The following is a 13,230-nucleotide window of genomic DNA, read 5'->3' on the forward strand; positions in this document are numbered from 1 at the left end:
ATATGAATAAAATATTTTAAACAAATACCTTTTAAAATATCACTAACCTTCCATGAGCATGAAAATCTAGGTGCAAGAACTGATCTTCATGTGACACTGCTCTTTTGGCACGCTGGTGTTTTTGGTGTAACAACTCCACATCATAAGATAATCCTTCATAATGTCTAATGTACTTATTTAGAGGATTTCCATACTGGCCTGAAAAGAGAAAAAAAGTAAGGTTTGGCATGTCTGAGAAATTACTAAAGTTACAACCACACCACCAGGCATGGCAGATCTGTGGTGCAAAACAGCTGGTGTTTTCCACATTCTATGCATTTTAGCTTTCTTTTTTTCCCCACTGTTGTCAAGGTTAATGCTGGGCCAGCAATTGCATGAATGACAGATGCCCTCTATTAACCCATCCCCCTTCCCAGAAATGGAAAGGAAAGAGAATAAGAGAGAGAGACTTACAGGTTGGAAAGTAAACTGCACAGCTTTAATGAAAAATGATAGAAAACAATGATATACAAACTATATATACAAACTTATACAAAGCCACAATTGTGCTATCCACCCAGTAATGCTCAGGTCACCACTGAGACAGCAGGACAGGCCCTGCAAACCTCCCAGACTGGAGTCCTGCAGTCAGCAGCAGGCAGGAGGTGGATGCAGGAACTCGAGGACCAGGGATCAAAGGCAGAAGAATGCACAGTGTCCTCCCAGGATAAAAAACTTGACCCTTGTGGTCCCTCAGCTTTCTACAAAGTATGGGATGAAATTCCTCATTTGATCACCTGTCCAGCCTGCTCATCCTCACAGGAGACTCAGGTGTGACCCTTTTTCCTCTCTTTAATTTCCAGCACACAAGACATTTAGCAGAACCATGCAGTAACCTTGGTTTCTATAGAAATAAATAAACCCAAGATCCTTTCTGCATACCATTCTCCAGCAATAACTCTAAATATCAAGCATTATCAGTCCTAGAAGCAGACACTACCTGAAAACCATGCTGTTAATTGAAGAAAGTGCAGTTACTTAGGAGAGACTTCACTGAAAAGTATAATTACTAAAAAGAAAATTCATTCTGTCCTGGCTCAGACCAGGACACTTGTACACTTAAAATTCATTCTGCTCTTGTCCCATTGACTGAATGAACACCTGCAGTTAGAAAGCATTAGTTAGACCTTGCAAGGCATCTTCCACTTCAATTTCAATCAAAACTAGGATAGTTCATTTACTCCAAAATCACCCCACAATGCAAACTACATCACTGTAGACAGTAATGTTTGAGAGATGTTTCTGCATCTGCCAATCTCACCACTCTTCCTAGGCCTTGGGAATAACGGAGAAAATGAAAGTAGTATGATATGATTTGGTATTTTGGTATTTGAGAGATTCTTTCATCACTTCTTTCAAATAAGTACAAAGTTTTCAGCAAGATTCACCTTCTTATTAGTTAATCTGTCCCAAGCAGTCACAGAAATGTACACACAATGAATTGACAGAACTGCATGTATTTAACAAAAAGTGTATTTTCATCTCCTGACCACCACCAAGGTCTCCATACTCTGCCTCTGTCTTACCACACTTTGATATCAAACACCAGCATCAGAGCAATATTACTGAAAAAATATTCCACATACCTGCCAAAAGTAAACAGATGATGTGGAAGAAATTATTAAAACAAAATGATTCAGTAACTATTATCAGAGACCAAAAAAGACAGATGTTCCAACAATAGGAAATAATATGGAGAAACAGAAAAACAACTAAAACACACCCTGTGGAGCAAACCACTTTATCTTGTGCAAGGGACACAGTGTACACAGTATGCTTTACATACACAGTGAAAAGCTCCATAAAGGGTTTCTGTTTAAAATATTCAGTAATAAGAAGTTAATTTAGATAGCCACATCTAAAATCTCCAGTAAAAAGTGAATCATCTCAGTGCTTCTGAGCCAGATTATACAATTTGTGTCATATAATGTTTCTTGGTGTACTAAACATTAAAATCATCAAAAGATAAAAAGATATTGAGTGAGGTATAATGTTTCACAACTCTAAGGAGTAACAGCGTGTTTTGATACCTAACTTGTTAGTAGCTAGCACACAAACATTAACTTTGTTTGAAACAAAACCTTTAAGTATTCTTCTATGCATTTCATTCAACAAACAATCAATTCTTTTCTCTTAAAACTCCACAGAAGCAACTGTTTCTGAAGAACAAGTGAGCTATTCATACAGAAAATACTTTGTACACCAAATCACTGAAAGGTAAGCACCATCTCTTACAGTGTTATTATGCAAAAAGTCAAGTTTTCTTTTAAGCAGTGTATGACAGCAATATATTGCCAAATACATTTGTAGAAGGAATATTTCAGCACTATCAGTGTTCAGTAAAAATTTCAATACAAGTTCTTCCTTACGTGGCCTCTCTGATAAAGCATATTCCAAAACTTTTGGAAGCTGTTTCAGTGAACTGCTCTTTTTAACTGAAGCATGTTGGCCCTATCTTTTTAGTACACCAAACTGCACTGAAATAATATAGAGTGCAGTACAAATCATCATTTTCCCTAGCTGCAACTCATCATCTTGCACAAAAAGGACACAGAAATTCAACTGTCAGCCACTTGATTTACGAAGACGGAGATATGATGCAAAATCTGAATTGTCTATTAAAAGCTCTGGCATAAAAATGCAATCTTATTTACACTAAGAATATGAAATGGGAATACAGAACATGCACAGAGCTGGCTACCAGTTCCAGGCTGAATCTGTAATCTTCAAACATATCCTCATGAAGAATGTGTGGTTTCTTTCCATATAATAGGAATTGCATTTCATAGCACTTACTACCATGCTCTGAAGGTTGGACAGCCACAACCACTACAACATTATGCACCAGGTTTTACTTCAAGAATGTAAAAACTTTTCTTCTCCTTCATTTTCTGTTATGTTTTGTTACTTTTTTCATGTTGTTCTGTTCAACTTTATGTTGTTCACACTGGTATGTATGCAAGTGTTCATTCCACTGTTCCTGGCTCCTCATCTAACTTCAAAGCCCTCCTTCCTTAACCTCATCCTTAAGGAAGGGAACAAATTATTCAGTTTATGCTTGATTTTTCAAGACCCTGAGTTGGGCTATCACCTTTTTTTTTTCCCTTAAGAAATATAAAAGTGTAGCATTTGAGAGATCAACTAAAAAGATGTTCAGTTTTCTCCAGAATTCTTCATTCTGCAAGAAAAAGCAAGATATCTCATAATCAGTTTCACCTCAAACCAACCTAAATGTGTAAATCCTCAGGGATTTCATGCAAGATTTGTCTCCCAATAACTAGACAGAAAAGGTCCAGGCAGGCCCAAGGAGACACAGTCTCAAAATACAAGTCCATTCTCACATTTATAAACTGTGTGATTTAAGCAAACCTACATGAATTCTAATCCAAACAACAGAACAAATCCAAAGTTTCATTAACCAGCATGACAAATCTGAAGGATGAAGGATGTTGTCCCTGTCTGATGTTTCTCTAATCACTTTGAATGTAATCCCACAAAAAGAAAGAAGCACCTCTTGTGGCCCAAGAACTTCTATAAACCAAACAAGATTAGTTTGAGTCCACCTGTTACATCAAGCTGATGCACAATATACATTAGCCTGACTACAGGCATGTGCTTTCCTAATCCAGGGATATGAATTGAAGTATCAACATTAAAGAAAACAAGCTTTAAAATTAACTGATAAGCTAAAACTTAACAAACATTTTAATTTTAAAGTTAATCTAAATCTGGAATACGATACTAATAACTTACTTTAGCAACTTGATCAAAACTAAGGAATTAGTATGCTGCTGAATGTGTAAAAATCTGAACTCCATAATCCCAAGACTATTTAACAAGTTAAATCATCTTCAACTCTTTTGTGGTAGGAGCCTTGTAATGATGCATTCCTTAAATGGTTATAGACCATTTTTTGTCAGTACTGCCAGGTACTCTCTGAACAGCTTCAGGTAGCTAGACAAAAAATTTTAAAGCATATCAATTCACTGAAGACCCAATAGTACTTTGCAGCTGATCCAGGTCTCATGACCATGTGGAAAGCTGACAAACTGCACTCAACTGAGTCACAAAGAATAGTTTTGAAGCACTAACTCTGTTACTAGACAGCAAAAGCCTACCAACACTGTAACAGCTCTCTCAACTAAGCAAGAGCAGAGCATTTTAAGCAAAAACCCTTTTCTTAGCCAAAATGTATACACTTTGTGGTCACATAAGGAAACAACGCTTCTTTTCCTTCTCCAAAGCTTAAGAAACTCCTTATGCTTTAAGTGCTCTCATAGTGAGCACTTAACATCAACACTTGCTGCACCAAAGCACCTGCAGATGACCCAGAGTATGTTATTAAATAGCTTTTCTAAAAAGAGATTTGGGACAGGGTTGAAATCAAGGCTTCAAAATGAACGTATACTTTCACAAGCATGTGTAACCTTAAAATTACAACAGCATTCAAAGGCTGAGACTGATACACGAATTCCTCCTAATAAAACCATCTACACTTCAAAAGTGATTAATTTCTTCATAAAGGTAGCTTAATAAGTAACTCAACCTTGGTAACACAAGAATTTAATATGAACCCATGGCAAAAAGTTAAATTGGAAAAAATACTTCAAAGTGCATGAGGCAGGTACAACTAATAGTTCTAATTACTGTAATTATAAGATTCTGCATGAAAAAGGAAGAAGTCTATCAGAATCTGAGTAGTGCACTCCAAAAACCACTACAGCAGCATACAGAGATTCCAAACTCAGTGACAAACTACTACTTTTATTTTGTTACTATTGAAAAACTAGTACTTTCTTCAATAGAAACCACAAGACAAAGACCTTTCCAAAAAAGTATATGATGAGGAAGCCAGCAGTAAGGAACACTGAACCATGAGCCTCTCAATACAGTTTAAGGGATCTACTCTACAGATTTCATGTACCATGTTGTCATCAACCAAACATCAAACAAAACATGATGCCACTCCAGGCAGCCTAGAGGAAAAAGGCAAAGTTACACTGAACACTAAGCTAGCAGACAGGAACCCCTTAGGATACAGTTATCCAACAGTGAACATGGGATGGCTTTTGAACCTGACAGGATCTTCTAGAGCCTTGCTAAAGTAGATGTGGCATTTCCTATGAGAAAAACTTTCCAGGAATGAAGTTTTACTCAAATGGGCTTAGAATTAAATAGAAAGAGGGACTTTAAACAGAATTATAAAGAGCATTTAGGCAACTGTCTCAAGGTGACATTCCTTATGAAAGATTTTTGTATATGAGGGTTTACAGCTCTTCAAGCATGCCTAGAGAGTTGTACAGAAGTCTCTAAAATCATTTTGAACAGACACAAATCCCAGTGGGAAAGGGAGTCTGAGGCATATATTCTCATCATCACGTTAGGTTTATGCAAAAGGGTAACAGGTATCACCCACTGGATCTTAACTATAAGCTTCTGGGCACACCCTGAGCAGCTGTGTACAGCAATTGTTAGATGATCTATGCTAAATGTTTTCCTGTGCAGTTAATTCATTGTTATTTTCCCAGAGAAGGCTACAAAGGCTTCTGTCTCCCAGATGAAACCTGCCCACCATGTGGGAGTGAAGCAGTACCTGGGGATTGGTGAGGCCGCACCTGGAATATTGTGTCCAGTTCTGGGCCCCTCAGTTCAAGAAGGACAGGGAAGTGCTTGAAAGAGTCCAGCGCAGAGCTACTAAGATGATTAAGGGAGTGGAACATCTCCCTTATGAGGAAAGGCTGAGGGAGCTGGGTCTCTTTAGTTTGGAGAAAAGGAGACTGAGGGGTGACCTCATCAATGTTTTCAAATATGTAAGGGGTGAGTGTCAGGGAGATGGAGTTAGGCTCTTCTCAGTGGTGACCAGTGATAGGACAAGGGGTAATGGGTGTAAATTGGAGCACAGGAGGTTCAAGTTGAATATTCGAAAAAATTTTTTACTGTAAGGGTGACAGAGCCCTGGAACAGGCTGCCCAGGGGGGTCGTGGAGTCTCCTTCACTGGAGACATTCAAAACTCGCCTGGACACGTTCCTATGCGAAGTGCTCTAGGTGGCCCTGCTCTGGCAGGGAGGGTTGGACTAGATGATCTTTCGAGGTCCCTTCTAACCCCTAGGATTCTATGACTCTATGAAATGTGCTACTGAACACTTCAGGCAGTTGGCTGTACAGAAGTTCATGGGATCAGATGGGATGCACCCAGCAGTGCTGAGAGAGCTCACTGATGCCATATTGAGGCTTTCTATTGACTTCTTGAAAGGGTATGGTGATGGAGGGGGGGGGTTCCTCACAACTGGAAGACAAACATCATGCCTGTCTTCAGGAGGAGTGACTGGAGATCTACAGGTTGGTCAGACTAACCTCAGTGTCTGGGAAGATTATGGACAAAATTGTTATGTAAGACAGCTTCATGCACATAAAGAATGATAATAAGCAGTACTGAACATTTACCAGTGCAGACATAAACATCTATTAAGATTGTACATGTTGTAGTAAAAGCTGACAACGTTTAACTTCCCATAGAAGGAAAAATCAAGCATGAATTCTTCTAAAAGGTGAAGTTTATATTAAACCACTCAGACTAAGATTTGCATGACAAAGGCAAATAGTTCAAATACAGTTCAGGTTTGTTAGCTAAAAAAACAAACCAAAACAAACACAGAAACATAGAATACCACTTGGTAAGACTACCAGAAATTGCTTACCAGCAAGGCTAACTTAGAAAATAACTCTTTTTACTGCAAGTGTCATCACTGCTCTGAAGATCTAAAATGCAAGTATAAGTATCTTCAAGAGAATTATTACTATTTTTTTAACCAAGTTAACAGAAGCATGTTGTACTTCCAAGCTGTTTTCAATGTAGATTTTTTTCTCTTAAAAAATGTTCTTTTACATGGGACATTAAAGGGCAAACACAGAATTCAGATTTAGCACTTCTGTGCTTAGGCATATTGAAAGCCAGTGATCCAACCATACACCTCCCAACCTGAATTGCACTGCAGAATTTATTCAGGATGTAGTTCCATACCTGCCAGCAGAAGGGCAGATCCCACTGCCCTTTTTCAGCCACTCCACTCCTAGCCTTCCCTTGTTCTGGCTCTGAAACTGATCCAGCTCAAAAACACAATTTCTTTTCTGGTCAAGTTATTTTTTAGTGAAAAACCAAACTGTGTAATCAAAAAGACAAATCAGGATCATTTCCACTCATTGAAAACTCACATTTAGAGCACAATTTAGCCATTACAGAACCAGCAGTGTAAGTAGTACACAGATATCCGCTTTTGTTTGGGTTTTTTGGGTTTTTTATCCTCTTGCTTTCCACCTTGGGCAAGTCCCAGCTCTTCCTCCTTACCACGTTATGGCCTGGACAATAAACCAATGGAAATTACATGTCTGGCAGTAAATGATTAATTGCTTTTGTTTAAATTAGGAGGTTGAATTGGTTCATCATGCCATCAAACACAAGAAGCAGTAACGGAGAGGTGGGAATATGTGGTCAGGGCAAGAACACCAGAGAACAGGAAACTGCAGTGGCTACATCACACTGCATAACTGAACCTTTTAGATCCTTTTAAAACAAACAAACAAAAAATCTGCATTCTTAGGCTTTTGGGAAACAATATTTCAAACACCTGATTTAATTTACTTTTAATTACCACGGGCATTTCTGAAACAACCATCTCACAGCTGTCTTCACCAGAAACTGTCTCATCCAGCCGTATTAAACTCATAATGTTTTTATTTTAAAACCCAGATAAATGCTGGAGGCTGAGTGTCATGCTAATGAAGGCTAGTAATTTCAATTTATATCAAGGATGCAAACTAAATCATTCACATGCTGTTAGCTCATAAGTAACTTCCCACAACTCCCTCATGTGTCCAGAAAAAACAGAATTAAACACGCTCACTGGAACACAAGAGGCAGTTAAATATCCAGCAGCACCAGACACTAAGATACAACTTGGAAGACTTAGCAACACAGAAGAGTGTGCTGTACCAGTGAAAAAACCCACTCCATCTGATCTGCAGTGATCTTCAGCACCTGATCAGCCTCGCCAAAGCATGACCCCTTCTGTTAAATTAAAGTTCTTTGGGGATTTCATTAGTTCACTTTTCTTTATCTTCTATTCCCCTTTAACACTTTTTTTTAATGCCCCTCAGGTAGTAGGAAAGGTTTTATCAGTTATTTCCATTCCTCAAAGAACATAATTATGCATAGATAACTAAGTACTCTTCAATACAACTGCATGCATCTTCCTCACATGCAACAAAGCATGCTACTAAAAGCTGCAAATACTGCTCAAGCCATATACCACTTCATACATGTCAAAATTATTAGCAGTATTAGCTAGTGAATAGATCTTTTCAGGCAAAAACTTCTAAGGGTATTGGGGAAAATACAGAGATTCACTTTCTTTTTAATTCTTAAAATTCTAGAAGCTAAGATATATGTATCAACTTGAGATAAAGTCCACTTTTACCCAAGAAAGAAAGAAAGAAAGAAAAAAAAAGACACAGCTTTTTCTCCTCACACTACTGGAACTGTATTCAAACTGTCATACCAGACCACTCATTTTGTGAAGCTCTTATTTATTCAGTGGTAACAAAGAAAGAAAAACTTCTAAGAGAGCCCTAAAAGTGAACAAATACACCAAGGATGTGTTTCAGGACCTATTAGACAAGATTGCTGATAACTTGTCTGTTTTAACCATAAACCATACAGACAACTACAAAGCACCATAACACAAACATTGCAATACCCTTAATTATTAAAGTAACTGACTGCTTTCCATTGCATTCCTTTTACATAATTTAAGAACAATATAAACAGCAAACAAACAAATTTTTCAATCAAAAAGACATTTCATTCAGGTATTAGATCACTACTAATTCCTCTTCTCAAATTATTTAAGTTATTTCATACCTTAATATTTTAAAATGTTGATTTTGCAATTCATACTTAACTGTGAACTAGATTTACAAATGGATCTGTTAATCCCTAATAACATAGCTTTGTAGCAAAAGACTACTGCAATAACATACAAATATGGTTCATGGGCACAAAGTTTTGGGCAATTCTGAAAGAAGAGTTCAACAGACTCAGGTATCGTGTAAAAATACTTAAATCAACATACAGAAAATAATTTTTAAAGAAGTGCAGATTAATGACATTTCAAAATTATTACTATTTAATAACCCATGTGGCTTAAAGCAAGACACCTCTGTGGGTAAATATAACTTAGCCTTCAGATTGTTGTAAAATTAATGAACACCACTACACACTGTACACAAATGAAGCACAGGTAAATTGCTGGTGTTTCTTCAGTCATTTCCAGTTTGCACTGCTCTTGGTACCATTGATAAGAAACATGAGCTTGCCCATTGCACACACATATTAATGTCTGCCCAGAAGAAAAGCAAGCAAATAAACATAAACATAAATAAGTAGCATAAACATACTGTAAATAACATTTACAGTATTTAAGACACTGTAAAAATATTAACACAGTTAAGGTAGAAAATTCTAACATTAAAAAAATCATTCTAATTCAACATAGAACTACAATAAATCTTGCATAATTATGGTGAAACTTTTACCATTTCATAGGATATTTTGAACATGTGTATCAGCCATCATTTCTAGACTTATGTCCAGCATTACTAAGCTTTCTTTAAAGATAAACCTGTACGGCTGAAAATCATGCTTCAATGACTAACTAGTGAGGTGTGCTTCCCAGTGCTAGAAATATTAAAGGTGCTAATTCTTCTCTCAAAGAAAAAAATTAACAGAAATTATCTGAAGTAAAGCACACTTCAAGAACTTGTTTATCTGCCTTTCTACAACTGAACAACGGAATTAACCCTCACAATTGTTAATGAATCACTTATTCTGTGCCAGCATAGTTTAGTTCAGAAAACAAAGAGGCCTTGAAAAGTATGCCAGTACTGGAAGTCTGAAATACCTTGGTAGCTTATAAGAATTTATGAGGGAAAATTCACCAGCAAAGTCTTTTTGTATGCCACTCCTAATGCAAATAACGGGATGACTTCTGACCATGCAAACCAGCTTGTTTTCCTCTCAGCCTACCCACAACTATCACCTACCGAAGCTTTCACATACTTTGAAGTTACTTCTATGAGAACGTGTAAAACACCAGGGTTTAGGGCTAGACTGCTAGTAAATGTACGTATTGATGCACACAGATGCAAAGCAGAGATCAACTGCCAAACGAAACTGAGAAAGTCCTTATCAGCAGCTCCACCCATCCTTCTCTAGAAACACCCTCACAAGTCCACCTTCTTCAGTGTCATTCTTGTAAAAATTGAAACCATTTCCCTAACATGACTCGACCGACTGAACAATACCAGAAGCAGTGAAGTAACTACCCTAACAGTTTTCTTATGCTGAAAAACTTCTCATAACTGGAGCCGCTACAAAGTTGCACGTACCGCCCCCCAAAACACACACACACACTTATTTCTCCAGCCCCAAAGGGAGCGAGACCCTCCTAGAAGCTGAGGTCACACTTCGGGGAAAACCCGGGCGCGTTCGCTTTTGTCTTGTTTTGTTTTCTTTCCCCGAAGCTGACCTTTTTATGCCCCCGTGCTTCCCGGTTCCGAGACCAGGGGAGCGGCCGCAGCCAAGGCGAGGACCGAGACCGCGCCCCGCCGGCTCCGCACCCCGTGCTGCGCCCCGAGCGCACCGGGAGCGCCGCTCCCAGGCACCAGCTCCCGGGAGTTGTCGGCTGACCCGTTTCGTGGGCGAGGGACGGCAACAAGGAAACAGCTCCTTGGGACCGTGAGTAAAGTCCCGAGGGGCTGAAGCGGACTCGAGCAGCGGAAGGCACGGCCGCACGGAGGAAGGAACGCGGAGCAACTGACTCGGTTCTCGGAGCAGTAAAGTCCCGGGAAAGGGGTGGGGGAGTCGCGCCAGCCCCAGGCACCGGAGGGAATAGAGCTGGGCAGGACGGCACGGACCAGAGCCAGGAGTGGGCGCCGAAAAATCGAGCCCGGTCCGTCGGCCCAGCCGCGGCCTTCCACCGGGGAGCTGAGGCGCGGCGCCCCGGGAAGCGGGGCCCAACACCCCCAGCCCCGCGCCGCGGAGGGGAGGGGAGGGAGAAAGGGAGGAAAGAAGGCCGGCAGCCACGATCCAGGGCCGCAGGCCAGCGCCCCGCGGGGCCGGGAGGTTTCGGCCGCTCCTCACCTCCGGCGCCCGCCGCACAGGAGCACAGCAGGATTATCGTCCCCGCCAGATCCATCTTCACCGGGCCCAGGCCCCGCCACCGCCTACCCACAGCACATCCGCCCCAGACGGCGCCGGGATGGGGAGGGGCGAGCTCCGCGCTTCCCTCCGCTTTGTCCCCCGCCGCTGTGGAGGACCGCTTCCGCCCACGGATCGGCTGGGATCGGCGCTCGGCCCCCGGCGCCCCCCGCCCGGCAGCTCCGCTCCGCTCCCCGCGCCACCGCTTCCTCCGGCCGCCCGCCCCCGCGCGCGACGCCACCGGCGAGGCGGGGCCGCAGGGCACGCCCAGAACGCGCGAAACGCTCCGCCCCCCCGCCCGCAAGGGGTGGGGCCCGACGAAAGCGCGTTCACCGCCCGCCGGGCGCGACGTCACAGGGTGCGCCCAGAAACCGGCGGGGGGGGGAGCGGGCGGGGCCTTCCCGTCCGGTTCCGCCGGGACGGGGGTAACGGCGCGTTCGGGTCCGTATCAAGGCAGGTCCCGGCCAACGAGGCACAGACCGGGCCGCCCCTGGGATCGAGACTAGCGGCTTCGCTGAGGCAGAACGGGGGCTGCCGCGACTCTAAGGGCTGCCCGTGGGGCGCGGAGCGGCTAGGGTCTCCTGGACTCTGGAAGGGGCCCATGGTGCCGATATTTTGCGTGGGTGAGAAGGGTCTGCGTGTTCCGAAGGAAGGAACGAACTGGTGTACGGATGTAGGCGAGCGGGCTTCCCGCCAGCTCCTTGTAACCTTGGCGTCAGCATCCGCAGCCCCGGTTACCGAGCCTCACACCGGTGGTTTCCGGCATCCCTTTATCGGGCCCCCATTGTTCATGTAGAAACTTACTCACTTTTCGCGTTGTGTTTTAGGTCACCTACTTCCCTCGATGCCCCACGCGTTATCCCCACTGAACTGGGATTTCTTAATTTTGAGACTGTCATGAACAACCTTCAAGTGTAAAGGAAAATCCTCCAATGAAGAGAAAAACGTGAGCTATTCAGGAAAAATTTTTCCTGTTTGTTAACTCTCAGATTCAGAAACGCCAGTTCCAAGATTTTTTACTTTAGGGTTTGTGATAAGTTTCTCAGTTTACTGACAGAGCCCTTCTATTTCCCTTTCTCATTCTTACTGCCTTTTCATAACAAAAAAATAAACAACTTCCCCGACTAACGCTGTCCCAGTTGAAAAAAGTTGCAGAAGTATGCAGAAAGTAGTTTCGATGAATGCCCTTCAGATAAGGCTGCTAAAACTGATGTAACTATTTACCAAGAACTCCGATGAAAGTACTACTAACAGGAAAAAAAAATCTTTCCAAAACTGTATTTAAAATACGTGATGAGCAGCTGAAGGTTGCTATAGACGTTACAGGTTCCTTAGGGTGAAGCCTGAGTAACACCACCGTGTCAACTCCCAAGACATTTGTTACACTCGCCACAGTAATATTTTTTTGATACAGATACGTAACAACAAAATACAACAAAAAGCACCGAAAACCTTGAGGGAAGCCGAACTCACTGGGGAAACACCACTCCTCAGCACCCGCACTGCCGCTCCTCCCGCCGCGCTTTACCTCAGCGGGGGCCTCGCCCACCGCCCCTGCGCGCAGCTGCGGCCCCGCCCGGTTCCTCCACACCCGGACGGAGGGGCGGGGAGCTGTGCCTCCGCTCACGGTAGTACCGTGTCGGAGCAAGAGGAGGGCTGTACTACCGGGGACAGGGGAGAAGGCACCGCTGGTCCCGGGACCGGTTCGGCTGGGGGCCCGGCTCTGTCTCGCGGCTGCTACGCTTCGTGCCGCCCCTTCCGGCCTCGCGCGGCTCTCTGGCGCTCACAGTCTCCTCCTGTTTCCCTCCCCTTCCCCACCAGCCCGCTCCCCCGCTGCCGGCTCCGCGCTCCCGCCCCCACGGAGGGTTCCCCCGCCCGCCGGCACCGGCCCCGCCCCCGGGGCGCCCCCCCCTCTGCCTGGGGCCCTCTGTGACCC

General features: G+C 42.9%; 1 protein-coding gene across 3 annotated transcripts in view; it reads right to left on the reverse strand.

Moving 5' to 3' along the window:
- Positions 1–11,538, reverse strand: part of ADAM10 (ADAM metallopeptidase domain 10) — a 45,553-nt gene extending 34,015 nt beyond the window's left edge. For 2 of the 3 annotated variants that reach the window (XM_030456949.1, XM_030456950.1), the window contains exons 1-2: positions 11,238–11,534; positions 48–198 (exon numbers count right to left, since the gene is read on the reverse strand). In XM_030456949.1, the coding sequence (XP_030312809.1) occupies positions 48–198; positions 11,238–11,292 (206 nt within the window). In that variant the 5' untranslated portion in view covers positions 11,293–11,534. Of the gene's footprint in view, positions 1–47; positions 199–11,237 lie in introns of all 3 variants that reach the window. The other variant, XM_030456947.1, reaches the window with a different exon arrangement.
- Between the last annotated feature and the right edge of the window lie 1,692 nt (positions 11,539–13,230).

Source organism: Calypte anna, chromosome 10, assembly GCF_003957555.1.
Source record: "Calypte anna isolate BGI_N300 chromosome 10, bCalAnn1_v1.p, whole genome shotgun sequence".
Taxonomy (NCBI): domain Eukaryota; kingdom Metazoa; phylum Chordata; class Aves; order Apodiformes; family Trochilidae; genus Calypte; species Calypte anna.